This window comes from Aspergillus heteromorphus (assembly GCF_003184545.1).
Source record: "Aspergillus heteromorphus CBS 117.55 chromosome Unknown BO70scaffold_48, whole genome shotgun sequence".
In the NCBI taxonomy this organism is placed as follows: Eukaryota; Fungi; Ascomycota; class Eurotiomycetes; order Eurotiales; family Aspergillaceae; genus Aspergillus; species Aspergillus heteromorphus.
In genome coordinates, this window is record NW_020290453.1 from 54,551 (window position 1) to 82,286 (window position 27,736).

The 27,736-nt window shown below is 55.1% G+C and overlaps 14 protein-coding genes across 14 annotated transcripts; 8 read left to right on the forward strand and 6 right to left on the reverse strand.

The window, feature by feature from the left end:
• Nucleotides 1-70: 70 nt before the first annotated feature.
• BO70DRAFT_175656 (uncharacterized protein) lies at nt 71-728 on the reverse strand. Its single transcript, XM_025538395.1, has one exon. The coding sequence runs from the start codon at nt 578-580 to the stop codon at nt 206-208; it is 375 nt and encodes a 124-aa protein (XP_025394657.1). The 5' UTR covers nt 581-728; the 3' UTR covers nt 71-205.
• Nucleotides 729-762: 34 nt separating this feature from the next.
• BO70DRAFT_346105 (glutathione S-transferase family protein) lies at nt 763-2,103 on the forward strand. The gene is made up of 3 exons (XM_025541525.1): nt 763-959; nt 1,053-1,903; nt 1,982-2,103. The coding sequence occupies exons 1-2, from the start codon at nt 807-809 to the stop codon at nt 1,602-1,604; spliced, it is 705 nt and encodes a 234-aa protein (XP_025394658.1). The 5' UTR covers nt 763-806; the 3' UTR covers nt 1,605-1,903; nt 1,982-2,103.
• Nucleotides 1,705-3,802, forward strand: BO70DRAFT_175681 (phytoene desaturase family protein). The gene is made up of 4 exons (XM_025538396.1): nt 1,705-1,903; nt 1,982-2,103; nt 2,150-2,683; nt 2,729-3,802. The coding sequence occupies exons 1-4, from the start codon at nt 1,876-1,878 to the stop codon at nt 3,695-3,697; spliced, it is 1,653 nt and encodes a 550-aa protein (XP_025394659.1). The 5' UTR covers nt 1,705-1,875; the 3' UTR covers nt 3,698-3,802.
• A 333-nt stretch (nt 3,803-4,135) lies between these two features.
• BO70DRAFT_175695 (terpenoid synthase) lies at nt 4,136-6,350 on the forward strand (the record flags this gene model as incomplete). Its single annotated transcript, XM_025538397.1, has 4 exons — nt 4,136-4,160; nt 4,253-4,996; nt 5,051-5,329; nt 5,381-6,350. Coding segments are annotated over 4 exons (1,892 nt in total), but the record flags the coding sequence as incomplete, so codon positions are not given.
• Nucleotides 6,351-6,476: 126 nt separating this feature from the next.
• Nucleotides 6,477-7,596, reverse strand: BO70DRAFT_390734 (NmrA family protein; the record flags this gene model as incomplete). Its single annotated transcript, XM_025546183.1, has 2 exons — nt 7,485-7,596; nt 6,477-7,408 (listed from the first exon to the last, which is right to left on the reverse strand). Exons 1-2 carry the CDS (start codon nt 7,540-7,542, stop codon nt 6,477-6,479), a joined length of 990 nt encoding a protein of 329 aa, XP_025394661.1. The 5' UTR covers nt 7,543-7,596.
• A 652-nt stretch (nt 7,597-8,248) lies between these two features.
• BO70DRAFT_419479 (MCT family MFS transporter) lies at nt 8,249-9,886 on the reverse strand (the record flags this gene model as incomplete). The annotated part of the gene is made up of 5 exons (XM_025547480.1): nt 8,249-8,564; nt 8,611-8,895; nt 8,957-9,052; nt 9,115-9,702; nt 9,762-9,886. 5 exons carry the CDS (start codon nt 9,884-9,886, stop codon nt 8,399-8,401), a joined length of 1,260 nt encoding a protein of 419 aa, XP_025394662.1. The 3' UTR covers nt 8,249-8,398.
• A 2,769-nt stretch (nt 9,887-12,655) lies between these two features.
• BO70DRAFT_419495 (F-box protein) lies at nt 12,656-15,946 on the forward strand (the record flags this gene model as incomplete). The annotated part of the gene is made up of 5 exons (XM_025547481.1): nt 12,656-13,908; nt 14,146-14,331; nt 14,393-14,399; nt 14,530-14,655; nt 14,844-15,946. The coding sequence occupies 5 exons, from the start codon at nt 12,656-12,658 to the stop codon at nt 15,849-15,851; spliced, it is 2,580 nt and encodes an 859-aa protein (XP_025394663.1). The 3' UTR covers nt 15,852-15,946.
• A 398-nt stretch (nt 15,947-16,344) lies between these two features.
• Nucleotides 16,345-17,150, reverse strand: BO70DRAFT_374841 (GNAT family N-acetyltransferase; the record flags this gene model as incomplete). Its single annotated transcript, XM_025544993.1, has 2 exons — nt 16,345-16,444; nt 16,510-17,150. The coding sequence occupies 2 exons, from the start codon at nt 17,148-17,150 to the stop codon at nt 16,345-16,347; spliced, it is 741 nt and encodes a 246-aa protein (XP_025394664.1).
• Nucleotides 17,151-17,554: 404 nt separating this feature from the next.
• Nucleotides 17,555-18,102, reverse strand: BO70DRAFT_383202 (uncharacterized protein; the record flags this gene model as incomplete). Its single annotated transcript, XM_025545574.1, has 2 exons — nt 17,555-17,976; nt 18,030-18,102. 2 exons carry the CDS (start codon nt 18,100-18,102, stop codon nt 17,555-17,557), a joined length of 495 nt encoding a protein of 164 aa, XP_025394665.1.
• Nucleotides 18,103-19,739: 1,637 nt separating this feature from the next.
• On the forward strand, nt 19,740-20,605 carry BO70DRAFT_366615 (uncharacterized protein). Its single transcript, XM_025544379.1, has 2 exons — nt 19,740-20,419; nt 20,503-20,605. The coding sequence occupies exon 1, from the start codon at nt 19,797-19,799 to the stop codon at nt 20,157-20,159; it is 363 nt and encodes a 120-aa protein (XP_025394666.1). The 5' UTR covers nt 19,740-19,796; the 3' UTR covers nt 20,160-20,419; nt 20,503-20,605.
• A 569-nt stretch (nt 20,606-21,174) lies between these two features.
• On the reverse strand, nt 21,175-22,324 carry BO70DRAFT_400945 (uncharacterized protein; the record flags this gene model as incomplete). The annotated part of the gene is made up of 2 exons (XM_025546962.1): nt 21,175-21,441; nt 22,166-22,324. 2 exons carry the CDS (start codon nt 22,322-22,324, stop codon nt 21,175-21,177), a joined length of 426 nt encoding a protein of 141 aa, XP_025394667.1.
• A 175-nt stretch (nt 22,325-22,499) lies between these two features.
• BO70DRAFT_400946 (uncharacterized protein) lies at nt 22,500-23,021 on the forward strand (the record flags this gene model as incomplete). Its single annotated transcript, XM_025546963.1, has 1 exon — nt 22,500-23,021. The coding sequence occupies one exon, from the start codon at nt 22,500-22,502 to the stop codon at nt 23,019-23,021; it is 522 nt and encodes a 173-aa protein (XP_025394668.1).
• A 1,814-nt stretch (nt 23,022-24,835) lies between these two features.
• BO70DRAFT_175828 (uncharacterized protein) lies at nt 24,836-25,326 on the forward strand. Its single transcript, XM_025538399.1, has one exon. The coding sequence runs from the start codon at nt 24,964-24,966 to the stop codon at nt 25,279-25,281; it is 318 nt and encodes a 105-aa protein (XP_025394669.1). The 5' UTR covers nt 24,836-24,963; the 3' UTR covers nt 25,282-25,326.
• A 918-nt stretch (nt 25,327-26,244) lies between these two features.
• BO70DRAFT_175824 (intradiol ring-cleavage dioxygenase) lies at nt 26,245-27,613 on the forward strand. The gene has a single exon (XM_025538398.1). The coding sequence runs from the start codon at nt 26,392-26,394 to the stop codon at nt 27,490-27,492; it is 1,101 nt and encodes a 366-aa protein (XP_025394670.1). The 5' UTR covers nt 26,245-26,391; the 3' UTR covers nt 27,493-27,613.
• The last annotated feature ends 123 nt before the right edge of the window (nt 27,614-27,736 follow it).

Here is a 27,736-nt window from a genome sequence, read left to right on the forward strand (position 1 = left end):
TTCCTTCACTGACCTGATGCTCCCGCAGAAACCACGCACGGAATGCCCGGAATGTCCTACGTGCATCGCCACCACGGAGTACTCGATTTCTGTACAGCCGCAAACATTCACTAGGGCACTCCTTTACCTACCCATAAACACCGTGTGGAGGAGGTAGAGGTACATGGCACCAAGACTATCCTGGAAGTGGACTTTTGAGACAAGATCATCCTGTTATATTATAACCCAGGGATCGTATTAATAATATTAATGGCACATCAATTGAGTGATCGTGCGGAGGTAGAGGACAGATGGTGGTTGAGGGGGTTCTGGAGGAGGATGGGACAGTGTCTGCGATACGAACGGGGGGGATTCGCTGCGGCGGATGTCGCCATCGGCAAATGGGATGGTGATTGTGATTGCGGCGGAGAGAGATAGCCCTGATGTGGGGGGTCCGGTCGAGCGGATGTGGATGTGAGGGCGTTCTTGCCAGGGCGGACTCCATCATCATCATCATCCTGGAGGCCATATAGCATCCATGAAGGAGGAAGGAGGAACGAGGAACGAGTAACAAGCGACAAGCGACAAATACTCCATTCATCCCTCATCCACGCCCGAAATGTGGTGATGTGGATGATGCCATATCCGGAGAACTGAGCTGATGCATTAATAATCGCCAAATCCCGACCCGCCCCACTTTTACACCCGAGCGGGCGTCATGCTATCTATCTAACTTATATATTGCGCCGATACCCCGCTGCTTGGCCCTCTTGCTTGACATTCCCATTCCCAATTCCAAGAGACATACATACATACATACATACATCATGGCCGCCCCCAAGATCATCCTCTACACCAACCGCGGCTGCCCCTACGCCCAGCGCGCCCACGTCACCCTGCAGGAGCTGGGCCTCGATTTCGAGGAGGTCACCATCGACCTGGACGTGCCGCGCGAGCCCTGGTATCTGGAGATCAACCCTGTATGTCTTCCCCTGTCCTCCCCTGTCCTCCCCTGTCCTCCCCTGTCCTCCCATCTCATCCCCCAGCTAATTAACTAATTCATTCCCTCCTAGCGCGGCCTGGTCCCCTCCCTCTCCTACAACGGCACCATCCTCACCGAATCCGCCATCGTCTCCCAATTCCTCGCCGACGCCTACCCCTCGCACCTGCTCCCCCCGTCCAACACCCCCGAAGGCGCCCTCCAACGCGCCCGCATCGCCTTCTTCTTCGACGCCTACAACAGCAAAGTCGCCCCGCTGTACCACGTCCCCATCCGCGCCGCCTCCGACGCCGACCGCAAGTCCGCCACCGAGGCCCTCGCCGCCGCGCTCAAGAAGGAGGTCGCCCCCCTGATCTACGCCAACGCCCAGGGCACCGGTCCCTTCTTCGGGGGCAGCGAGACCTTGACCTTTGCGGAGGTCTTGCTGGGGGGGTTCTTGTTGCGCTTCGAGACGCTGGCGAAGCCGGAGTATGGGCTCTTCGACGGTAGTTTGACGGCGTCGTTGAATGAGAATGCGGATTTCGCGCGCTGGTCCAAGGCCACGAGGGAGCATCCGAGTGTGAAGGCGATTTATAATGAGAAGGCTGTGGGGGAGAGGTCGGTGAGGAGGTTTGGGAAGAAATAGACGGGGATGTATATAGAGTGGATGGTACACTGTGGATATAGGTTGGCTGGGTGATGAATTTATGTGTTATGCTGTGCGTATGTGGCGTGTGCTTTGTGGTGGTCGAGACCGTCGTCGTGACATAGGTGGTGTATTGTAAGTGTCATGCGTCTGGAACCTCCATCGGAATTCATCTCGCGGGATCGATTCCCTGAATTGACAATTGTCCAAGAAACCCTGAGAGGGAGTTCTTCGTTTGCGTCGGTGTCCTTCCAACAAACAGGTTCCTCAGATGGCCTCCCCCACCGCCATTGTAGTCGGTAATCCCCACCATCCCCTCCACACCCCATGACCCCTAACACTGACACTGATCCTGATACTGACACCGACACTGGCAGGCGCCGGAGCCGGCGGAGTCGCCGTCGCAGCGCGACTCGCAAATAACGGCTTCCAAGTGACAGTCGTGGAGAAGAACGGGGACATCGGCGGACGATGTTCCCTGCTGCATCAGAATGGCTACGTGTGTCTCTCCCACTCCCAACACACGACGCATTCTAACCATTCAGCGCTTCGACCAAGGTCCCTCCCTCCTCCTGATGCCCGAATACTTCCACGGGATATTCCACGACCTCGACACGTCTCTGGCAGCCGAAGGCATCGACCTGCTGAAATGCGAGCCTAACTACCGCATCTGGTTCGCTGATCACGATACCCTCGATCTCACGACTGATCTGGCGAAGATGAAGGCTCAGATTGAAGAACATGAGGGGCGGGCTGGGTTTGAAGGGTTCCTGCGATTTATGGTGGAGTCCGGACGACATTATAATCTCTCGTGCGAGCATGTCCTGCAGAGGAATTTCCCGAGTCTCTGGAGCATGCTCAGGCCGGGTTTGCTGAGAGTGCTGTGGAGCTTGCATCCGTTCGAGAGTATCTGCTCGCGTGTTGCTCGGTACTTTCGCTCGGAGAAGATGCGGCAGGCGTTGACGTTTGCGAGTATGTATTTGGGGATGAATCCCTTTGAGGCCCCCGGGACGTATTCGCTGCTGCAGTATACCGAGTTTGCGGATGGGATTTGGTATCCGGCTGGGGGGTTTTACGGGGTTGGTCTTGCTTTCTGTTTGATGGATGATGTTAACGTGGTGTAGGTGCTAGATGCCCTCGCCCGAGTGGGTACAAGACTGGGAGTTGACTATCGACTCAATTCCCCCGTTTCGTCGATACATCTCTCCCCGGATGGGAAGTCGGCCAGTGGAGTGTGTCTTCAGTCTGGGGAACTTCTACACTCCGATGTCGTCGTCGTCAACGCCGACCTGACATACGCGTACAACCATCTCCTCCCGAAATCAGTATACGCGGAAACCCTCAAGAAGAGACAGACATCCTGCAGCAGCATCTCCTTCTACTGGTCGCTCGACACCACTTTCCCGGAGTTGAAGAGCCACAACGTCTTCCTGGCAGATGAATACCGCGAAAGCTTCGACGCCATCTTCAAAGACAACCATATCCCCGACCATCCATCCTTCTACGTCCACGTTCCCAGTCGACTAGATCCGTCCGCCGCACCAGCAGGAAAAGACGCGGTGGTCGTGCTAGTCCCCGTCGGACATCTAGGAGATCCCCCCGCCTCCAACAAGGAAAGTCCCAAAACACCGGAACCCTCCTGGGACAATACAATCTCCCAAACCCGCACTCTCATCCTCGACACCATCGAAGCCCGAACCGGCGCATCCCTGCGCGACCATCTCGTCAACGAGCAAATCGAGACCCCGCGGACCTGGCAAGCCAAGTACAATCTTGATCGGGGGGCGATTCTCGGCCTCTCGCATTCCTTTTTCAATGTTCTGAGCTTTCGGCCCAGGATCTGTCATCCGTGGATTCGGGACTTGTTTTTTGTGGGCGCGAGTACGCATCCTGGGACCGGGGTGCCGGTTTGTTTGGCGGGGAGTGGGATTGTTTGTCAGGAGATTTTGGCGACAAGGGAGGAAGATGTGGGAGGGAGTAGATATTTGCGGGTTTATGGGTGGGTTGTTGTTGTTTTGCTGGGCTGTTGGCTCTGGTGGGCGTTTGGGGGTGGGATTTGTTTGGATGTGGTGTGGTGTCTTCGAGTCCTTTGACTGGACTATGATGGAGCAGAGCGCACAGCTTTTGAGGTGTCTAATATCTAATCTCTTATATAGTATCTAATCTCTAATCTCTCTGAACGGCATTAATAATTTGAGGATGAAGGTAACCTATCATACTCAGCAACTCCCAGGTGCAGGTAATTTCTTTGCTGTAAGCAATAAGTGAATAGATGCACAACCCCGACATTCCATTGGCGGACTCTAAATCCAACACTTCCAGCCCAGACATCATTCCATTGTACCTTTCCTCCTATTTCCCCCCAAACCAACCCTTCCTTGATTATCGATCAGACCACCCACCCCGCAGACCTTCACATGACGGATGTCCTGCAGCGATGATGCGCAGACCCACACCACACGCCGACATCACTCTGAGGTGACATGACATAAAACCCTAGATCTCCCGGGCATCCTGAGGGAAGACAGACACGATGGGGTTGGATTATTGTTTGTTGTGAGACCACCCGCACCCCCAGCTAATCACTTGAATCTAGAGTCATCCATCAACAGAGTGAAGGCAAGGCTAATATGTTTGTGTGTGGCCAGTCACTGCACCTACACCATCCCTCTAGTGACGGCGCTGTCGGTGGTATACTACCCCTTCTTCACGAGGGAGGATGTCTTCAAGATTGCAAGTTTGGTTACTGTATCTTCCTCTCTCCATGACATTTCCCTCTGTGATGACGAACGACTATGGCGGCAATCTGACGGGGTCAAAAAGATAGCCGTCCTCGCAACAGCGCCATGGGACTCGCACCTCATCGACGCGAATATCTGGACCTATCCGCCCACCGCCGTGCTCGGACCCACCCTCCTCGGCATTCCGGTCGAGGAGGTCTTTTTCTTCGTCGTGCACAGTTATACGACAAGTGTGGGATACTGTATCCTTACGAAAGCGCTCGTGCGACCCATTTACCTGCGGCCATGCGCGGAGACGAAACGCGTCCGGGATCTGGGGGCGCTGGTCTTACTGGGGGTGCTGGGCGCGGGAACGGCGTGTCTGCTGGCGGGAGGAAGAGGGACTTATCTGGGATTGATTCTCACTTGGGTGTCTCCGATGTTGCTGTTTCAATGGTATTGTCGTCTGGTGTTGGGTTTGAGCGTGGCTGATGGTCGCAGGATCCTTTCGTATGCGTTTCTTGTTGCTCTGCCCTGGAGGCCTATCGCTGTGTCGGTCTGCTTGCCGACGGCGCTTTTATGGATTGCGGACGCGCGCGCACTGGCTGCTGGGACGTGGAAGATTGAGTCCGGCACGAAGTTGGGGTATCAGGCGTATGGATTGGATGTGGAGTGCGTTGCCACAACATCTTGTTTCAAAGGGTCTGTGATATCTAACAGCCACAGAGAAGCTATCTTCTTCCTCGCGACGAATCTGATGATTGTGGGTGGCTTGGTCGGATTCGACTACGCCTTCGCGCTCGAAGAGTATCGGGTTCTTTCTACCCCTTCTGCAGAGAGCTCGCTGAAACGGACAGTCCTCGGCCTGATTCAACCAGTCACTTTTGACCGCGGTCTGATATCGGATCTCAGCCAGGCCGTGGCCCGACTGAAGGACAGAAGCCAGAGTATGTTTCTGGGCAGCGCGCTGTTCCGGGGACAGCTGCGGATGGATCTCATCTTCTTGTATCTCTCTCCTCTTTGCATGGTCGGCACGGTCTGATTGGATGGTGATAGGTACTCTTTCTGTCGGGTCATGGATGATCTTATCGATGAAGCGGCGGATGAGAGTCAAGCGCAGTACTGGATCATGCAGTGCAGGAGTCTCCTCGACGGGGAGGTGAACTGTTCCCGACGCAACAGAGGAGAAACCGCGCAAGGGGAAGCTGGAGCATGCAAGAGTCAAGCTGACGACCCAGCCGCACAAACCAAGCTCACCACCCTCCGTCGCGCAATCCACCTCGTCCCCTTGTCTCGAATGAGCTACCCCCCCCTGCACGACCTCCTCAAAGGCTTCGAAATGGACCTCGCCTTCACCTCCAAGCAAGATACCTTCCCCATCGCCACAGAAACAGACCTGGACCGCTACTCCTCCTACGTAGCCAGCACCGTCGCCACACTCGTCCTCGACATCATCTTCTCGCATTGTCACGAGAATCCCCCACACCGCGCCGCGGAAATCAGACACGCGGGCGAGGTCATGGGCAAGGCACTACAGTGCCTCAATATCGCGCGGGATATCCATCGCGATGCTGTCATCGGCAGGGTTTATGTTCCTACCTCCTGGTTGGAGGAGGCAGGGCTATCCCCGGGGGATATTTTGAGCTGTCCGCATTCTCCGGCTGTGTATGGTTTGCAGGAGAGGTTGCTGGATAAGGCGGAGGGGCTCTATTGGGAGAGTCGGGGAGCGGTGGAGTGGCTTCCTGCAGGGGTGAGGGAGCCGGTGAGGGCGACGGTGGAGAGTTATATGGATATTGGACGGGTGCTGAGGGTGAGGAGGGGCCGGAGTTTGGAGACGGAGGGGAAGATGAGGGTTCCCTTGGGGAGGAGGTTGGTGGTCGGCTGGTTGGCGATGCTGTAGCGGGTCGTTTGAATGCCAATTCGCAAAGCTACCTTAGCTTGTACTTTGGCCGTGATGAATACAGGTCAGGATGGGGATGCTTGCAGAATTCATACATAGCGGGTAGTCCCATAATACTCAATTTATCCTGGTCTTCCGTCGTCCGATCCAAATGCGAGAATGATCGAGCAATATCAAGAAAATACATCCTCCCCACAAGAGATCTCCCAGAACCCTACTCCACCGGCCTCCTCCCCTTCCCCTGATAATCCTTCAACACCCCCCTATACCCCCATCATACCCCACCAACCCCATCCACTCCCTCACACTCCTCACCCTATCCGGGAGAACCCGATCCATGATCAAATAATCCCTCTGCGTCAGTTGATCCTTCCAGGTATTCCAAAACCCCGAGAAATTGTCCCGATAGCTCATCAACGTCGCATCATCCCTCCCGGCCTCCTTCCCTCCAATCTTCGCCTCGGGATCCGGGAAGATCCCGCTGCTGAAATACTCGTCCAGAGTGACGTCTTTATACACCGCCCGCTTGCCGGTCACTTCGCTGAATGTGGCCGCGAGTTCCTCCCAACTGACATCCTCTGTTGCCACGTGCAGTTCCAACCCATTGCTTTGCTCCGCATTCTCCACCATCCACCGGACATATCGCCCATAATCCTCGAGGCAAATCAGCGGACACCGCGCCTCGCCCAGCGGCGCAGCGAATACCAACCTCCCGGGCTCGTCTGCATCTGGATCCGGATACGGGCGCAGAAACTCCCACAGCGCCTCCATGTACATGCACGACGTGATCACAGACCACTTCATCGGCTCGGTCGGCTGCGCCGAGAGAAACTGCACCACCTTCCCCTTTCCGTCTAGATGTCCGCATCGGTATTTCGGGAGGAAGTTGCCCAGTTTGGACCCGTATTCCAGCCCCGCGTAGATGAAGTGGGAGATGGCGTGTTGCCGGCATAGTTCGTATAGTCGGATGCCCCAGTATATCTCGGCTTTTTCGCCCAGTGCGAAGCCGTTGGTGTTTGCGAAGACGATGTCCGTGTTGCTGAGGGCAGAGTGGAGGGTGGGTTCGGAGTACGGGGTGCCGGGGATGAGGGTTACGGAGGGGAGGGTCGTGAGGTACTGCGCTGAGGGGGAGGTGGTGTCGCGGGTGATGATTTTGATGGTGTATTCTGGGTTGGTGGCTAGGGCTAAGGGTGGGTGGAGGTTAGTATGGAGTTGGAGTTGGAGTTGGAGTTGGGATGGGATGGGGGCTGGAGTGCCTACCTTTGACGACTGGGATGCCTTGGGCACCGGTGCCGCCGATGACTAGAATGGTCTTCATCTTAGTTGGGTTCACTGAGTTGGTGGCAGCGTTATTGCGCTGGTGGGAGATAATGGGGATTGCGTGTGTAGGGAAGGCGGGGTTCGTACTTATACTTATATACTAACCAATGAACCATCCCGGTCCCGCCATGCTCGAGGTTGAACATGATTGAGGCCTGACGTCATGCGATACGAGGGACTTCGACCTGGTGGCATGTCTTGTTACACTGTCATGATGGATGATGTATGCATCTCAATTAGCTAGAAGCAGGTGGGACATGGTGTGTTCGCTATGGAACAACCAGAGGGGAAGACGAGTTACCTGGCAGGCGCTCATCAGTATGCATCAGATCTGTCAAACCTGGATTTTCCCGCTTTACAGATCTTTCGTTTGCCTTGTTTTGCAACTTACTATTAAGTTGTTATTATTCCCCTCAGGTGCACCCAGCCAAGACTCACCATCTTCCAGGGAGGGAGGATACAGTAGCGTCCTTCGCGTACAGATTTGTGTTCCCGACGGGAGGGAAGCTATTGTATTCCTCTCCCAGGATATCAGAGAGCAATTGCAGGTTGCATGTCTGGTCTGAGTCACGGATCAAGCCCAAACCCCCGGTCCGGTTGCCATGTGGTCAACTGCCGGGAGGATTTACAGGTGGTTGATACTGAGCGGATTGGGTTGAAATGTCCAGTGGGCGGGACTTCTAGCAAACACTGCAGTTATTATACACAACTATCTATGTCTTGAGGCAACCATTGTTCAAGAACGCTGCCGAGGAGACAGCCACAAGCAGAAACTTTATTAAACGATTCATATCACACCAAGCATTCTAATATATGTCTCCCAGGAGAAATCTACGCTTTCCATGCATGCACAATCACACCTTCTTCGACCCCCTCCTCTTCCTAATCATCAGCGTGGACCCCCCGATCAACGCCGCCCCCAGCAACCCACAGCACCCCCCGAACAGCTGCAGCCCCGAGTAATCGGTGTAGTTCTGCTTTTGCAGGATAGCGCCCATGATGGGTAATCCGGTCAAACACCTGTTCGTCGTCAGAAAAGAAACCCCACAAGGGTTGGAATACTTACGCAACAGACATCACCAGCTGGAAGGTCCCGAATCGCTGGCCCAATGTCTGCAGGTCGCCCACTTTGGCCACGCAGGGCATCAGGAGGGAGACCACCGAGCCGCTGACGAAGCCGTAGACGGCGGCGAAGACGATGATGCCCGCGTGCGAGGGGTGGTAGTTGAAGGGTAGCCACAGGCAGAGCATCGAGGCGCCGGTGAGGGTGCAGCAGACTGTTAGCACGTTGAAGTGACCGAACACGTCGGCTATTTGAGGGGGGATGGTACGTCCGAAGACAGAAGCGCCGCTAGATCTGTCAGTAAGGGTTGATGATGATGATGATGATGATGGAAGGGGGTTTGTCCTACTTGATGATTGAGATGAGGTAGAGGGCGAGCGTGGATGAGAATCCCGCGTTCTCGGCCATGCTGGTCAGGTAGTCGAATGGAGCCCAGATTCCCCACCTGTTGTTGTTGTTGTTGTCAGTGCGGTTCGGAATTTGGACACATTGTGGTGGGGGGCTAACATGATGAAAAATGCCCCGGCTGTGTACAGCCCAAACGCACTGTCCTTCAGCAAGGCCAGGTCGACCCAGGCTGCTTTTCCGTCCCATTCCTTCCTCGGCAAGCGGCTCCGGACCAGGGCGCATGCGAACACCAGCATGACCCCGACAAGCAAGGCCGTATACCGCACCGCGCCGTAGAACCCCACGTCCTCGATGACACGGTTCAGGAAGATCGGGAAGATGACACCGCCGAGCGAGCTCCCCGAGACCGCAATCCCGGTGGCCAGTCCGCGCTGGCGCACAAACCACTGTCCGACACAGATCATGGCGGAGGTGAACACGCCGCCCGCCCCGATGCCAAAGCAGAGCCCTTGAGCTAGCAGAATCTCATAGTACTTGGTGGCCAGACTCGTCATGCAGAGCCCCAGCACGCAGAGAACGCTGCTCGGCCATAGGACGGGCACGGGGCCGTAGGTGTCGATGACACGGCCCCAGAGCGGCCCTGGAGCCCACATGAGGGCCAGCTGGAGGGCAAAAATCCACGAGATGTCGGAGGCGTCATAGTCCTTTAGGGAGGTTTCTTGGTATATGGCTTGGAACACGCCGATGCTGGGTGAGATCAATACTCAGTCGGTTAAGCGAAAAAACGATAGACGGGTTGAGCATACGCATTTAGGAAGCCGAAAGACGAAAACAAGGCGCAAAAAGCACCCGCCACGGTCATCCAACCCCTGACACCCCCTTCAGGGGGGATGACTGGCTCAGAGACCGACTGTTCCTTGGATTCAGACATGGTTGATTGATACCCCAAGAACCAGCAGCGGGGGCTGGCTGCAATATATAACTAGTATGCATGCGCTGGGACGGGGCTTGGCCCTGAGGGTCTCAACAGCAGCCGCTCGGCTTACGAACCCCCAAATCCGATTGTCGCCGAATCAGGACGATCGCGCTAAAGCTGGTGGAGGTCGACTGGACTGGCCCTGGTCGGCCTTCGGCCGTTCGCCTGTCCGAACGACGCGATGCCTGCCCTGAAAGGCGGTGATCAGCCCGTTGGTACTACGGAGTATACCCTTAGCAATCAGCATTGGGCATGGACCGGGGATTGATCGCGGGTCATATTGGGCTTCACCACAGGAATACGATGCTGAGTGAAGTTGAACGGCGTACTCCGAGGACTGACGGACTCCAGCATGCATTATTGCCTAGAGGATGCCGGGTCACATTGCATCGCTGCTGCTGTCCAGGGTGTCATGCGGGCAGGCCATAGTTCCTCTCAAGTCTCACCGAATGCGGATCCTCTTTTCCCCCCCGGGTCTTCCCGGCCCACTCGGCCTACGCCTCGATGGCCGACTCTATCCCCGACTTCTCCGCAATCCACATGAAACTTCTTTAGTCTCGTCAGTCGTCAGGGCCAGGGCCAAGACCTAGACCTTGCTGTGCGATGGTCGTTTACCGGTCGGGATGCCAATATCGCATAGGAAGGGCAGGATTTGCAGCGTTACTGCACCTGGCTCGTGGCATTTTCTCCGACGCGGCGATTGCTTCCTCGCACGGTCGCGGACATGGCGGACAAGGCGGCCGTTGATGTGTGCCACCCCTGGGCGCCTTCCAGGCTGCAGTACCGATTACCTCCTGGCAGGTTATGTTGGCGGATGTTTGCATTCGCATTTGAAGCACAAACATTGTCCATGTAGACCATCTCACTGTTCAGGGGTATTGCCACGTCGAGGCGGGCTTCCGGGCGATAGATACAGCGGGCGTGCGACCCGGGGTGAAGGCCGAGGGGCCCTAATTCGTGTCTCTTTCAGAAGACACGCATCCTTCATTCAACATTTCACCCTCTCAGGGTATAGACACACACATTTACTCATATAGATAAGTAATAGAATCAGCTCTAATATACCGATATATTTGAATTTATTAGATATTTCATACAGCTCTATTTTTATTGCTTGATTTGATTATTTCGATCATTTTGAAATTTGATTTAAAGGATTAATCATATGTTGAATGAAGAAGAGTAATATAATTATTCTATCTCTGGCTTAGTAAGTATATATTCTGGCAATTATCAAAAGAATCTGTCAGATGGCTACTAGTTAGAAGAGATTAAGCACTCTAGCACTTAAGTATATTAATATCATAACTTCAAGAACTATCTTATCTATTGTCTACTAGCGTCGTGCTTCTGTGTCTTAGGCCGTGTACAGGTGAAGCGTCCGGAAGCCCCTACCCCCCTGAGAAATCCACTTCACCTCTCGAGCATCGCACCGATGCTTCCGCCCCAATGATTCCTTGCAACACGGTCGGGATCCGTCAGCACCAACAAAATATCGCATGCGTCGTGTCAGCCACGTGGTCGAGTGGGAGCTCCCCGAGCCGCTGAGCCCCGCGAAACCAATCCACATTCCGGATAGAGTCTGTCATTGTTAATGCGTGCGGGTTGGGTGTGCGTCCGGGAGATATAATTAAAACTGCGAAGAAAGTAGTCTGGAATCTGTGGAAGCTATTTAGCAGGCCAATCTTCTGGTGGTCTGCGCCTTCCCTGAGGAAGAAGTAAATGCTCTACAAAGGGGGAAAGGAGGGGGGCACCATCATTCAAAAAATATGGCATTACACATCCACAAGGGAAAATATAGAGAAAGTAAGATCAACCAGTTTATCCTTGTACGTCTGGAGTCCGGCAAACCTGGATAGGATATGGCTCCTGCAGTCCTTGCCCTGCTAAAGAGTGCCTCTATGTAAAACTAAAACATCGACATTCAGCGGAAGAGCCTCTTATCCCTAGCCAGTCTTAATCAGACTCTTGCATAATAAGACGGACAATCAATCACACAGCGCACTCGAAACACCGGGTACTCGAAACACCGTAGCTAGCCCACTGCCACGCAGGCACCGAGCGACCAAGCGGCGAAGCCTACCCTCGGCCTCTAATGCAACCGCCGGGTTCAAGGGGGCAGCCAGCCAGTCCTGTCCAAACAGAACCACGTAGCACATCGCGTCTGAAATACTCCCCGCACCAGTGGGAGTTCCACTCTGCGCATGCGTAGAGGGCCGAGGGCGAAGGCTGTCCTTCGATGGCCAATGGATCAATCACCTTGCCGCAGCGGACTCGAACCTGGGCTCCGTTGTGGTAGATTAGGGCCAAGCGCCCGTACTAAACCATGTTCCTGTCAAAACCCAGTATCATTCAGTATCACGCCTACTTGGGTGTCTGGACACCTTTTTAGCCGAGTGGTCTTTTTGGTCTGTCAGTCCTGGGTCGGGCTCTCCCCCAACGATCAACAATCAATCCTCACCTCAACCCTCCCCTCGCCCATATCACCATTTAACCGCCAGGCTCCGCTCAGAGCCCCCCTAGCCCTGGTTATCGAACGAGCCCGGTATCCAGTCGATGTCCAACATTTACTGCCCTTTCTGCGGGGTCATCCTGCTACCCGATCCCTACCGTGACGACGATGACGACGATGACGACGCAGCGTCCCCCCCGACCCGGGTTCGCCCTTGGTACGCAGAAGTACGAGGCGTCTACTCAACAGATCCCGCGCTTGACCAGATCAGCATGACTGGGTTAGGGATAGTCCGCTGTCGGAACAGGCTCTACGCGCCGCTGGACGACGATCGATCCTATGTCGATGTGGGGATTGAGGCGTTGGAGGAATGGAGACTGTGTGGACCATCGGGATCCCGCTGGTGCTTCGGTTTTCACAACTCATGCTGGAAAGTGCTCCTCCTTCGGCTCGGCCATGGGCAGAAGGATTATATCCCGAATGAGCTCACCATCGCAACGTCGGTCTTCCACCAGCTTTATTGCACCCCTTGCATCGATGCCTCCTGGTTCCAATTCGGCCACTACTATCAGGGCGCTGCGCAAACCCACGTATCGTCGGGTCGGATAAAGCCAGTGGGTCTGGGCTCACCTTTCTATGCGGACCCCAACGCGATTCCTTCCGCGGATGACTTAGAAGCCAGTGCGACGGGCGCTGGACGCAATGAAAAGCGGCATCCAGTCCCGTATCCCGAGGGTGTGAGAACAGGAACACGCGGCAAGCTCGGACCGCCCCAGCGCCATGTCTTCGACAGGCTCTCGCCTGAGCTGCGTTTGGAGATATTTACATATCTATCCTTTCCTGATGTCCTCAGAACGAGACTCGTGTGTCGAGGTCTAGCTCTCATCACCAACCTCCCGCAGTCTTACTGGCGCAGTAGGTTTTTGCTTGGTCAGGAAGCCGACTTCCTTTTCCCGAGACTTACGTCTGCACGAGACTGGTCTCGCCTTTTCTTCGCAACTCGGGCATCCCTCAGGGCCAAATTGCCGCCTTTAGTCAACCGAAGAAGAACCCGGCAGCTTCTGGAACCCATTGCCGCCCTTGTAGAGCTAGCCACTGTATCGCGGACCGGTCCACACGGTTCTGTCATGGATTCGAGGCAAATTCAAGGCAGCCATCCTCTACTAGAGGATGGCCAGAGCGCCGGAAAACAGCCTCGCTCCATGGAGATGGCTGGCTCTTTTTCCGGTCAGATATCCTCTGTTGGCATGGACAGCCCCTTGAATGAAGGATGTCGCGTGCTTTACCATAGGTCACAATCATTGATGCCTCCATATCCACAGCCGTCGCAGCGAATAGGGGTCTCAATCGTTCAGATTGGTGCGCGACGATTTGTATCTGAGATAAACGTACTTTCGGGCCCAGTCGGATATTGCACGCCAACTTCCGAAACCTCGATAGAGATGCCATCCACTCTCCACATAAAAGCTCTCTGTGTGGCGTTTTGCTCGGAAGGTCTCACAGGAATCAAGTTCCTCTTCACAGAGTTCTGTTCATCGGACTGGGTTGGTGATGCTAGCGGATCGGGAATCGCTCAAGGTATCCTTGAAATACCGGAACTACCCAACCGGTACTGCCTGCTTGCAGGGTTAGATCGATTCAAGATCGTTTCACTTGGCGTCGGCGCATCGACCGAGGATTCCAGCGCTTCTCTGGGCCCCTCTCAATATATATCAGATTCGGGTCGTGTACAGTCACATCTGTGGACACCGCATCCCCCAAGGCACGAGGAGTTGACACTTACTACTCTTTTACCATCTCTACCTCCCCGTCATTTTGAACCGCTAACCAATATTGACTTTGGTGGTCCAAGAGGTCTCCTCTTAGGGTCTCTAACGAGGCTTGCGTTTCACATGGCATCCGGCCCTCACCCGCTCATTGGAATAGAGATATTCTACTCGGATGGAAAGTCGGCACTTTTCGGGTCTGATGGTGGCTGCGAGATTTCTCTTTTTGTTGATGGTGCGAAGGGAGAGCGTGTGAATCGAATCGACATTCTAGAATATAATCGGAGATCCCACCGAGCAAGTGGTCTCGGTGGCCTGCAGGTCTTTTCCCACATGCCCCCCCCCTCAAGTCTTAGTGTGCGATGTTAATTTGGACCAAGGTCTCGACAAACTATGAACGAGCCGCCACTTTCGCCCCTCTCCATTATTGCCTTAACGCCACCATTGAGCCAGTACGAATTTCACCGCCCAGCAACATCGTTACTGGATTCGTTGCACTTTGGGAAGTATGGAGAGTATGTACTCATGCCTGAGCAGGAATTGCGGCAGCTAATTAGTCTCAGGGAAATCAGGGCCGGTTTATCCGATTTGGTGTTCAGTCTCAACCGTGTGACGAGCACCCGATGACACCCAATCATCTGGATCATGACTTTACGACGAAAGGTTCGCACATTTCATCAACCGCTCGAATCAGGGCAACTATCAGACATACGCATCACTCAGGAACGTCCGGCAGATTTGGGCATCCCGGGGCGTTCGAGGCCGGTCCAGAGCCTCCAATTGCATATCCGGATTGAAGCTGGAGTATCATGGCCATGCAAGCCCCGGCGTAGTGGGCCAATGGATGGAAGAACTCGATGATAGATTTGAGCTCTCCCCAGATGAGGAAGTCCAATCATTGATCATCTGGCTCACTCCGATAGGCTTCTCCAATGAGTGCCCCGGGATGGAAGTCGGGCAAGCCGTCGCGATCCATATCAAGACGACGCACTCCCGCAGTGTGACATTTCGCTCCCCGGAGTTTCACTCCCTTCCACCCCGAAGGCAGCAATACCAGTACCATAGCACCTCCGATGAGAAGCTGACGGCCATTTCCTGGATACTAAATGAATCCTCCGATCTTATCCGAGGAGCAAGGTCTGCGAATGCAAACCCACGCCAGCGTCGTTCGATCTTGGTCCCAGAACAACAAGCTCCTTTTGATCAGGTACAGAAACTGTACTTCGAGGCACAGAGTGACAATGACCGTAGAGAGACCATCGTCACCGCCGAGGCCTACTTCCACAATCAGACTATCGTCGGGCTTGCTTTTGTCTACACTTCTGGTACACGGGCCAGCATTGGCGATGTCAATACGGACGCCAGCCAAAGGATTCACTTTGAGCCAGATGCTGGTGTCATTGGCTTATCGGCTGCTGTCACCGCGCGCGAACTAGTGGCGGTCGAGTTCGAGGTCGCAGGGAATGAAGAGACTCGGCATACAAAGCTGACACTCTCGATCGATGACGCGGTCCATCCCGTCAAGTATGACTGGCGGGATGTGTGGTGTAAGGAGGATATATCTGCGGAAAGCTACCAGCGGCTCCTTGAGTGCAACAGAGGGGTATACAAGGCCCCGAGTAAGTCGAGGCTGGTTGGGGTCTATGTGGGATGTGAAAACATCGCTCGTGTTGGAGCATTGTACGAGCCAGAGCTTTCTTAACGACGAGCAAAGAGCTCTTCATTAAAGTCAGTACCAATAGTAACCGCCCCCACTGCTGGGCTGGTCTCGTCAAGGCTCAACACGCGCCCTTTACCCCCTCCGCAGCCGCCTCCAAACAAACCGGTCCTCTAGCCGGCATCGCCACTACGAGGACCGAGAAAGACTTGCCCCAGACAGCCACCACATCCTAATGCGCCCTCTCGCCCGCGCGGATGCCCTCATCCCAATCCTCCCCCCGGGGGGGAACCGTCCGTCTAGGCCTCTCCTCCCACCTACCGTCCTTAGGAGAGCTAGGATGACGCGTAATGCGGCTATTTCGGCGGAGTTGGATTGGGTGAGAAGTTGTAGTCCCGAGTTAGAAATACCATTGCCCATCCAGGTCAGATCCAGGTCGCAGAACGAATACACCCTTGAAGTGCATGACAGGATTGAACTTTTCACACAGCCCACCAGCATCAAATTTACAATCATCCTAACCAAGTCTCCTGCGCACCTAAATCTCCATCCTCATCAGCGTCCCCAACCACGGGCTCTTATTCGCCCTCTCATGACTCCAGTCCCCCACTGCCTCAAAGCCCTGCTCCTCATAGTACCTGCAAGCATGTCAACAACCATGTCAACAACTCCCAACCCCCACATCCGATCCAGACTCACTCACCTGACCAATTTCCTCCCATTCCCCGCCCAACTATCCACCCACAGCGCCCTCATCCCTCTCTCCCGCCCATACTCCCGAATCCCTCGTATCAGCGCCGCCCCCGCCCCGCGACGAAGCTCTCCCACTCGCGTATCCGTCACGATCACCTCAAGATAGAGAAACCCTTCCCCTTCCCCTTCCCCCTCTGTCCCCGGAACCGGAACAGGTACAGGAACCGGAACAGCCAGTTGCGTCTGCGAAGCCACATACCCCGGAACCCAATTCTCCCGAACATACGCGAATCCAACAGGTAGAACGCGTTTCCCGTCGGCTGTCAGGCGCAGATGCGGGGGAGTGTCGCCGGCTTCGGGATGGGTGTGGGTATATTCCCGCTCGACGATGAATATGCGTAGTCCGTTGGAGATGTTACTTCCTGTGCGCTGGTTTGTCTCCGACTGTTGGATCTCTTTTCGTGTTTCGGTGGGGAAGTCGCCCCGTTCCGAGAAGGGGGTGAGGCCCCATTGGTCGATGCTGCCGATGGAGGAGAGGTAGGTGAGGGAGGAGTCGAAGGTGGAGATGATGAAGGGGGTGTCGGAGGGGTTGGTGTTGGTGCTGGCGTCTCGGATTTGGAAGGGGGATGGGGATGGGGGTGGGGGAGGCATGGTAGGGTAGTGGCGTGGAGTGGATTGTTGACTGGAGAAGATACCGGGTGGAGGTGGGGAGGATATACTGATCTGACACCGAGTGATCTGATGGATGGGATGGGATGGGGATGGGATGGGATAAGATGGGGATGCCCCCCCGCCTTTATACCCCGTTGGGCCCTGGGGCCGGGCCTGGGGGCACTACGCGCTATGCCTATCCTAGGCTTCTAGGCTTGAAGGGGCTGGGATTGGATCGCTTATCTTGCATCATTCATTCTACCTATAACGAGGCCCTTTCGATAAATAAGCTCAAACTTAACCCATATTCCCCCTTGTGTCTTGTGAATGATTCCTCCCTTCCTTGCTTGCCTACTATTGTCGCTCTTTGCGGACGGATCAATAGCCCTCATCTCTCGGGTCTCTTACACTGGCTTGTCGTAGAGCTCGTCCGCATCGAGAGGAGCTCTCTTGACCGGCTTATCATAGAGCTCATCCGCGTCGAGAGGTGTTCTTTTGACGGGTTTATCATAGAGCTCGTCCGCGTCAAGCGGGGCTCTCTTGACCGGTTTGTCGTAGAGCTCGTCCGCGTCGAGAGGTGTTCTTTTGACGGGCTTGTCGTAGAGCTCATCGGCATCGAGAGGAGCTCTCTTGACGGGCTTGTCGTAGAGTTCATCCGCGTCGAGAGGTGTTCTTTTGACGGGCTTATCATAGAGCTCGTCCGCGTCAAGCGGGGTTCTCTTGACGGGCTTATCATACAGTTCGTCTGCATCAAGAGGATCACGCTTCACAGGCTTGTCATACAGCTCATCGGCATCCAAGGGGGCTCTTCTTGCCACGCCTGCTCCTAAACAGTGAAATCAGTAGGCAGTGAGCGGGGTTGAGGGGATCTAACACTACCTTCGTTGGAGATGGGAACGGCAACGACCATTGATCCTAGCAAGGCAAGGATAGACAGTGCGCTGAGCTTCATGTTGGCAGTTGTTTCTTTATACTTGGGGTTCCAATGGTTGATTTGATGTAGCTGTGATTGAATGGAGAAACAACAATCTTCATTTGAGATGTTTGTCATTCTTTATATACTTCCATGACTGCTAAGCCATTGTCCTCGACCAGGCATCCTTACCCTTTCGTTCCGCCAGTCTACTTCCGCAACGCCCACAACCGAGCTATGTCCGGTGCGACGCGGGGTTTGTGGGATGAGACAGACCCCTCACAGATCGCGATGTCGTGCTTGTGTTAGGCAGAATGGTCGATGTCCGACAGCACTAGATTAGGTGCATTGCATCGCAAGAATGTTGGCACACCAAAGTATAGCCTCATGGACGATACCCAATGACAGCTCGCTATCTTGAACCTCCTTGGACTTCCTGACGACTATCTGCGGGGTTTCTACAGGAATTTATCATCATTCCCCGTAGCCTCGCCGTCGTTGTGCAACAACCTACTTGTCAGCCCTTGCTTCCGTTTTGCCTTGCGTCCGTCATCACCCCGCTTCAGTGGCCATTGACTGGTTTGGCTTTAAGATGGCTCAATCACTGGCTCGACATTGCTATTCCTTGCTGACTTCGCTGTCTATAGTATCCCTCCGCGGGTTGCCTCCTCAGCCACAGCAAGCGTACCCCTCAGCTCGCATCAGCATTCCTGTCGTGATACACACCAGTTCGGTGCCTCCGATATTCCTGAGCCAATGCTAGCCAATACCACCGATTCTTGACCTTGGAAATGGATTCCTCCTTCCCCGACTCAGCCGCGATGATATACATCCCCACGAGATACCTTTTCCCGATGGGTAAGGACGTGCAGGACTCTCCACGCAAGCATGAGGGATTAACTCTCGTGATATATGTGATAATCGCAATCATTACGACAAAGTACTTGTAGGGTTACATCGGGACGCCTGAAAATCCATCGGACGGGCAATAGCCACCGACTGAATCGATTACTATTCCCTCTTATGCTTCCCACTCCCATCCCGTTGGATCTGTACATCCTCCGTCCATTCTGTCTATGATTATAATGCACCATGGATAACCAATCCGACTTCAGTTTAGAGAAACCTCTGATTTACAAGCCGGTCTCTCAACACGACGGGGACTCCACGGCTGAAGCCTCCGAGGACAATGAATCCCTTCTCTACCGCCAGAGACAGAGAAGTCATCACTGGAAGGCATACCTCAAGTACTCTGCCATCATCGGAGGACTCTTGCTCTTATACTCAACCATCATCATCACCGCGACGGTCCATGTAACTGACCAAAACCGCCGAATCGGCCAGCGATTCTTGAAAACCCCGGTCGATCCCCAGGCGATCGTGTATGAGCCACGGGTGATGGAACAGTGGGAGGATCGCCATGGCGAGCCGGTTACGTACTTCAGCAATCAGCCCAATGAACAGGTGGATAAGAACTGGCATGATCTGTTTCTATGTGAGTGTTGTCTACAACCTATGTGTCTCCAGGTTCAGCAAAGCTTACATGGGAGTTGTGGCAGATCAAAACATCGGCGTCGACCCGGAGCTCATGAAAGAGATGGGCCGCGAAGACGAGGGCATCAAACTCCCGGATGGAACGTACTACGGGTCAATTATGGTCTTCCATCACTTGCATTGTCTCGTATGTACAGCGTGCTTCGAATCGGTGGACAGGTTTGCTAACCCGTCAGAAAATGGTCTACCATGCCCTCAACCCCGAATACTATGGCCTGGATAACATGACTGCGGAGGGGCAGGCTTCGTGGAAGGATCATACGAGTACGTCCACGCTACACATTTCGTCACCGATCGCATGGCCCTTTGCTGATGACTCTCTAGCGCACTGCCTGCACATGCTGAAAGAGGCCGTGATGTGTCAGGGCGACACCACCGTCCTGACCATGATGTGGGCGGACTATCGGCTTCGGCCGATCGGGAACCTGACTTCCCCGCATGAGTGTGTGAACTGGGATCGTTTGATGGAGTGGGTGGAGCCCAATTCGAGGGATTTGACGCAGGAGGGCTGGTTGGTTCATCCGAAGTTTGGTATGTTCTGACAATCTTTGTTGGGGAGATCTTGCTGACGCTGTTCTGTTGTTAGGGCCCGTCGTGGTGGATGGTCATTTGGGGGCGGGGCCTATTGGTTGATGGGACGATGGGATATCGAGGGTTTTGATGGCTGTTATTTGCGAAACAGAACCCAATCTTTCGTTCTTATTATTATTATTTGGGTTTTCTGGTTTGTATGGTTCAAAATATATTCAGGGAACCTTTAAATTCCTAAGTGTAAATTGTATACTCCCAGGGCATACCCTCACTGAGGGATAGGATAGTTAGAACCCGTTGGTGTCGCTCACGCAGGATATATTGGCGAGCCTGCCAAATCTGCAGTATACGTACCCATTTCTGTACCCATCTGTTGGAAACCCATCCTGATTCCCCCTGTCTGGGTAACCCTGTTTTTAGTTGTCCCCTTCCGGGCGCGTGCACCGCCACAGCCGACGAGGAACCGATCCACCGCATCTTCCCCGCCACCACGCTCTCACCCCTTTCAACTCTAACAGTCCCTCCATAGCCCTCCATTCTGATTACTTTCGTCAGTCAGGCAGTTCCAGCTTCGTCGCCTGCCCGGGAACACCACCACGCTTCCCTTTCCGTTGACGTGCCGCTTTAGTGAGAGGGAGAGGGATATCCCGTGCGCGAGATTGTATTGGTTGTTGTGCGGCACGAAGCCCGGGATTATGTCCGGGTGGAGTTCGATGTATGTCCATTTTTGGCGGGGTGTGTAGGAGGGTGAGTTGGTGCGTGTAGAAGAGGGCGCTGTGGTGGGGTTCGGGGAGGGGGGGGTGGGATTCGGTTAGTGGGAGGTCGGAGGCGAAGGGGAAGGCAGTTAGGAGGTTCAAGCCGTAGAACTGTGGTTGGGTTTGGCTGGTTAGTGGTGATTGGGGGTAGAGGGGTACGGGGACAGGGGGGGAGAGGTAGGTACCTTGACGCCAGTAGGGAGGACCAGCACTTGGAATCGCGGACACAAGGCCTGCAACGCGAGGACAGTATTTCGCACGATGGACACATTCAGGTCCGTTTCCACGGCAGGGTTCGCGTTGTAGTGTACGCGCAGAAGTAGACTGTTGTGACGTCCGCCAGGTGCGGGACGTGCGCGAGGAGGGTCTGTTGGAAGGTTTCTTGGTTGTCGGTGAGCAGGTCTAAACCCGAAACAAGTTGCAGCTTGGGCGACGCAGGCCACAGGGTCTGTTCCAGCGCCAGGGGTCGGTGAGTTAGGGCTGTGCTGTGGTCGAAGGCCGGGACGGGGTAGTCGTGCAGCAGCTCGTTGACAAATGCCTATCCGTTGATGCCGGAGGCTCCGAAGACCAGGCCGGGGGTTGATGAGCCACTCATAGTCATACTCGGAATTGCAGACACTGAAGACCTGAAGAGGGTAATGTTGAGGCCTTGGGTGGTAAGCGAGGATGGCGGGGTTATTATAGATAAAGCCACCATGACGCCAGTCGGAAGGTCATTGCGCACTAAGCATGCACCTGGCTACTTTGGTCCATCACCTCTCCTCGGACATCCACGCAATGTCTCATGTCTCCATTAAGCTCTCGGAAGTGTTTCTTCTATCAGGCTGTCCGGCAAGCCGAGAGGAAATGCAATTGGTGGGCACCGAGGCCGACATCATCTGCTGGCTTGTCCCAGGGCTCAGCCTGGGGTGCCGAGCCCCGAACTGAGCAGCCCCCGCATACTGACAGGCATCTCAAGTTGCCTCCGCGCAGAACTGTATGTTGGAATGTCCCTGCGTTCCTGCGACCGGTGAATACCCGTAAGTATGCATGGTCGGATCGAGCTCTGGTCCTCGACCCGTCACCTGGAGAATCGCAGCCAGCCAGTAGACGGGTTGTATGATCCTCGCACTACCCGGGCCTGGCCATCACCACTCACCACCGGACGGTACAGCCTCACGCGATAACTGCCCATCCCACGGTCTGTCTAGGTTTCCAACTTCTCGGCATTCTTGATACCCATGTGGGGTTGCCGAGCTACGCTCTCCACGGTCTATCCCTACCATTCGTCCCTCTGATGGCTGGGGAATGCCTGTGTCACCGGAAGTCTCTTCCGTGGCCAGGATGATACGATGGCCTTCACGCTGCTTCGGAACATATTTAACAGCGTTTGCCTTTCCCGGGCCAGAGAGGTTCCCTCCCCTGATTCTTACTTCATCCATCGTGACATACCTGCCCTGTTGTCGGGAAGCTGACATATACCTACCTACCTTTAGGCCAAGAACTTACCGTCCAGCGCAAGAGGTCCTTATTCTTACTTCCGTTCAGAAAAGTACATCCTCATCGGTCAGTCAGTCAGTCAGTCAGTCAGCCAATCCACACCAGAATCAAATCAGCATGCCTGTCCTCCCCTCCCTGCACAACTCCACCTTCGACGCCGACCTCCGCGACCGCCACGTCATCTACGACTACAACGCGCGCGACGCGCACGGCAATCCCGAGAAATGGCGCTATGAGATGTGGTTCTTCAACGAGGACCGCATCGTCTACGCCATCCACGGCGGGCCCATGGCCGGCCGCAGGAACTTCCAGGCTGCCACGTACCAGTGTATCCGGCCTGGGGAGCTCTGGCAGTGCAATTGGCTCGAGGAGACGGGCACCATCTGCTCGCTTGTGTATGATATTCCAAACCGCACGTTCACCACGTTGTTGGGCTTCTCCAATGGCCATTGGACGCAAAATGTCGCGGCGCGGGGTGATAAGCGGAATCCGGAGGATCTAGCGAGATGGAGAGACTTGGCGAAGGTCGGGGAGAGTCAGGCTGATCGGGTCTTGTTGAGTGAGCAGGCGGATATCTTGGAGGTGTTTTTGGGGCCGGGGGATCTGGACTTGATTGAGATGGGGTGGCCAACTTTATGAGGAGAACATTATGGCGGGGTGGATGGTGGAGTTGCTCTGGTAATGAAAATACTGGAGATATTTTTGCATCGCAGGCGGTGAATGATGGCACGTGTTCGTGTTTGTGGGTCACTTTTTATGCAGATTTATACTGACAAGGACTAATGAATATTTCCTGGTTTGGTCCGGATGTTTGCCTGCCTGGCAAGTCTTTCTCTTCCACCTTTCAAAAAAGAGTGCAATATCGTTATATCCATCAATTAAGACTGGGTTTCTAACATCAAACAGTAGCATTCAAAGTGTTCTGGAGTTATACCCTGTAGTTCAGTTTATAGTTGCTAGTTGTTCTGCGGGCCGCGGGAGCAAATATATATATATTTGATTCTGGCCATAGGTAAGTAGAGTAGTATTAATAGGTTCAATTACAGCACATACATCGCCTTTGTTCTCTATATATCAGACCGAATGAAAGAATAGTAGGCGTCAGATGCTATACTCACAGACTGGTCAACTGTTCTTAATCATATTGTCGCATTCACTCCTTTTGGAATTTGATTATACAATCAAAATGGGCCGTTTATTCTCTTTTTACATTTTCTGCTTCTACTTCTCACCTGCCAGTACAATCACTCTAGATTTTTATTTTCTTTTCTCAGACTTTACCATAGTTCCTCGATTCAATCCTCTCCGAACTAACTGTCTCATCTACCCGGTCTTGTATACGGCTTGAATCTGGGTTTACACAGAGCACAGGGAAATCCATACTTGGTCATTACAATAAGAGATTACCCAGGTCCTAGGAAAACCTTTGATCTGATAAGAACTCACTGCCAAGACTGGCTTTTCTTAATCTCTTTGTTCCCATCCAGTGGCGGCAACTCTCTCACAGACAGAAGGGCAATTTACTTTCGAGGAACTTTTCCAGGAGAATTATATTTTATGCCACAGCCTGTCTGCACCTATTTACTGTATACACGCAGACTTCGGGAATGAACCCCAGTTGAACCCCATCGGCCTCATGCCGACATGCTGACATGCTGACGGGATCCCGGGAGCCGTGACGGAGCCGGCCGAGACTCACCCACGATCAGGCCATCGCATCATGCCATGGTCGCGGTCCGACATAAGACACGCCTCCCTCCCAACGTCCTCATGTCGCGGGTGATCGCATCTGTTGCACGGGGAGCCGGCCTTTATAGACCAGACACAGAGACCAGACCCTCATCCTGAGGTGCCTCCCGAGGGCCCTGCTGCTGCCTGCTGCCTGCTGCCTGCTGCTGGCATGTGATAAGGACCGAGGTCTAGGGCAAACCCGGGCAACCGCCTTGGAAGTTCTCAGAACAAGGAAGTGGAATAGACACGGACGGAAAGCCCTTCAACCTCATTCCGACCTGCCAACCTGCCAGCTGAGATGGCATTCTCCCTTATCTGACACCCCGACTCGGGGAGAATCATCATCCGCGGTCCGGAACCGGCCTCCCATCGCCCAGCATTCACGCATGCTGGATTATCAATCAGACTATCCTGTCAAGGACGAGGGTGCAGGATCCTGCGGGCCAGGAACGGGTCGGCTTCGCCACCACCCCTCTCGGCCCTCGCCCGTCCCTTACCCCTCAGGGACCTTCAGGGCCTGCAGGATGCGCCCCCGGCGGACACTGGGAAATCCGAGACATCTCGCAATGCCCGATACGGCTTCACCTGCCTGATCCGGCTAGGGCATCATCATCCATGACGGACGCTGCGGGTTCTGCACGGCCGGCCGGCCGTCAGGGTGCGATTTTTGCCGGCGCTCCCGTAGCGGCACGGCTGCAATATCATCTTCCCCCAAGCGAGACCCTGCCCCAGAGGTCCAGAATAGGCCAGGTCGGCCGTGTTGGCCTTCCACTGGAAATGGGATCACGACGATGGGGTCGACCGGAAAGGTGAGGGCTGACGACGCGTCCGCCCCGAAGCAGAAGGTCGAATGGGGGGATCTGCGCTCGTCCCGAAGGAACTCCGTCTGGGGTTAAATTCTAATCCGACTTCAATCTATCCTGCAGCGCTGCCAAGATGCCTGGTGCTGCAGCTCGTTGCTAGTTTTGAATGTCGAGCTGCCAGCTGCAGGTTGCAGAATTCCGTCGGATGCAGGGCGACGCAGCCCTGTCTGGCTGTGCGGGAGCATTCGGGGGTTTTCCGCTGCAGAGATGCAGAGATTAGTGCCTATCGACCCCTTTCTTTTCCGCAAGTCCTGCAAACCCTAAGAGGAGGAAGGGGAGGAGGAGGAGGAGGGATGTGTCGCTGAGTCGGTAAGCAGATCCGGGGACATGACCGCCCCTCGTTCCAACGCGCTGACACTAACTGGGCCGGGTAGTGAGTGGATAGATTGTTGCCCTAATCTCCAGTCCTATAGTTATTTCTTCTAGGACTGCTGACGGTGGACCGAACCGAGTGAATATCGCCCCGATCGGCCAGTCCATTCCACTGGATTACTCTTCCAGTTCCCTGCCGAGACAGCCCACCGGCCAGTGGCAGGGCAGGTATTACACCCTGGCCAGGCCGATCGTCGGGGATCGTCCTCCCCGACGGCCTAGTCCGGCGCCGCCCATCCTTCCGCGCCCCTCTCGTCGAATCCGAGCCATCGTGAAGCCCATCGCCGCCTCTTGGCATCTCCATCGCGCCTTGGCATGCGCGCTGCATCCTGGGCGTCTCCAATCTGCCTCTCCCACCGGCTTCACATTATTATTATTATCATCCTCATTATCATCGACTATTATTCCTTCACCCTCCTCGGCGATAGCGAACAGTCCGGTCCACTCTCCCACAATGCCCAGCCTGTGGGGACTGTGGGGACCTGACTCCGCCGTGGGAGGTTACATCACGGCCATTCATCTGGGCCTCAATCAGGATGACCGCCGGCGGCTGGACCATCTTCAGGTCGGAGCTTCGACACCATCGCCAGATAGCTGGCTGGGCATCGCCCCCAGCTGCCTCTCATTGGACGACAACTCACTCCTCCGTCAGCCACGTCCGTCGGAGGGCCATTGGCCAGATGTGACAGACGCCTGGGGATCGTCGACCGCTCGCCATCAGTCCAAACACTGATGCCAAAGGATCCCATGCATCCAGACGATCACACCCTAACGTGGTCGTCGTACCTGCACCGGATCGGCAGCATCACCACGAGAACGCCCTCTGTCAGGCACTTTCCAGCCAAGGGACCGAGTAAAGGCTTACCCATCACAGCGAGATGGAATCTCCCGGGACCGCATCGCGGAGAAGAATGGTCGTCGAAAAGCTATATAAACCCCGTTGACACGCCTCCAACACTCTCCTCCATCACTCTCATCCTCATCCATCCAGCCTCTCTCTCTCTCCTCTTCACTTCTCCGTGACAATCTCTCTCCGCTCCACCATGCAGCTCAAGAACGTCCTCAACCTCTCCGTCGTCGGCGGCGCCCTCCTGGCCAGTGCCCACCCCGGTGGCGGCCACCACGAGGAGCGCGAGGCCCTCGCGCAGCGCTCCTTCAAGCGCTCGCTGTCGCACGGCCTGCAGAAGTGCGAGGCCAAGCTGGAGGCCAGCGGTCTGCACGCCCGCGCTGAGGCCCGTCGCCGGGCCCTGGTCGACGTGCACCGCCGCCAGCTGCAGACCCGCGGCGACACCTGGGAGGTGCTGAACAAGTCGCATCTGTCGGACCGCCCCGTCTCGCCCAACACCGCCGAGACCGAGCTCTTCGACGACGACAGCAAGATCTGCCTCCTCGGCCCCTCCGCCGAGGGCGAGACCGGCCCCTACTGGATCCCCGGCGAGCACATCCGCGGCAACATCCGCGAGAGCGAGCCCGGTGTCCCCGTCATCATCGAGGAGCAGTTCATCGACGTCGAGACCTGCGAGCCCATCCGCGGCATCTACAACGAGATCTGGTCCTGCAACGCCACCGGCGTCTACTCTGGCCTCGTCGCCGACGGCAACGGCAACCCCAGCGACCTCGCCAACTACCAGCGCACCTTCCTGCGCGGTGTGCAGCAGACCGACGAGGACGGTGTGGTCCACTACAGCACCCTCTTCCCCGGCCACTACGCTGACCGCACCACCCACTACCACAACATCGTCCACTGGAACGCCACCCTCCTCCCCAACAACACCCTCGCCGGTGGCTCCATCCCCCACATCGGCCAGATCTTCTGGGACCAGGACATGATCTCCAAGGTCGAGTCGACCTACCCCTACAACACCAACTCCATCCCCATCACCCTGAACGAGGAGGACCGCGTCGTCAATGTCGAGACCAACAACGCCGACACCGACCCCTTCCTCAACTACGTCTACCTCGGTGACTCCCTCGAGGATGGTCTGTTCGCCTGGTTGACTGTCGCCGTCAACACCTCTGCCATCCAGTACCCCTACTGGACCAACGTCTACACTGCCACCGGTGGCGAGTCTGTCTGCGGAACTTGCGACGGTGACCCGGATGCTGTCAACGGTGGCCTTCCCACCACCACTGCCTCCGCTTAAGCAGTATCAATGCACATGGAATTCGGCAATGTGGAGTGAGACTGTCTACCCGACAGGATTAGGGATTGTGGTGAGAATGAGATAGTTAGATAACGATGGCAATATGATGGCTATACTTGGATTTGATTGTGCCTTCAGTAGATTGTAGAATACCCCCACCCCCCTCCCCCGCCGTAGCAGATAGATACTAGATAGATCGCACTGAGTGTCCGGACCAAAGCAATCCTTCTCAGGGAAGGATTAC

Coding starts and splice junctions, on each gene's coding strand:
- BO70DRAFT_175656 (XM_025538395.1), bottom strand. CDS start 580: ATGAATGGAGTATTTGTCGCTTGTCGCTTGTTACTCGTTCCTCGTTCC.
- BO70DRAFT_346105 (XM_025541525.1), top strand. CDS start 807: ATGGCCGCCCCCAAGATCATCCTCTACACCAACCGCGGCTGCCCCTAC. Junction 960..1,052: donor GGTATCTGGAGATCAACCCT/GTATGTCTTCCC, acceptor ATTCCCTCCTAG/CGCGGCCTGGTCCCCTCCCT.
- BO70DRAFT_175681 (XM_025538396.1), top strand. CDS start 1,876: ATGGCCTCCCCCACCGCCATTGTAGTCG. Junction 2,104..2,149: donor TGCTGCATCAGAATGGCTAC/GTGTGTCTCTCC, acceptor CTAACCATTCAG/CGCTTCGACCAAGGTCCCTC. Junction 2,684..2,728: donor CGGCTGGGGGGTTTTACGGG/GTTGGTCTTGCT, acceptor AACGTGGTGTAG/GTGCTAGATGCCCTCGCCCG.
- BO70DRAFT_366615 (XM_025544379.1), top strand. CDS start 19,797: ATGGTCTACCATGCCCTCAACCCCGAATACTATGGCCTGGATAACATG.
- BO70DRAFT_175828 (XM_025538399.1), top strand. CDS start 24,964: ATGGGGGGATCTGCGCTCGTCCCGAAGGAACTCCGTCTGGGGTTAAAT.
- BO70DRAFT_175824 (XM_025538398.1), top strand. CDS start 26,392: ATGCAGCTCAAGAACGTCCTCAACCTCTCCGTCGTCGGCGGCGCCCTC.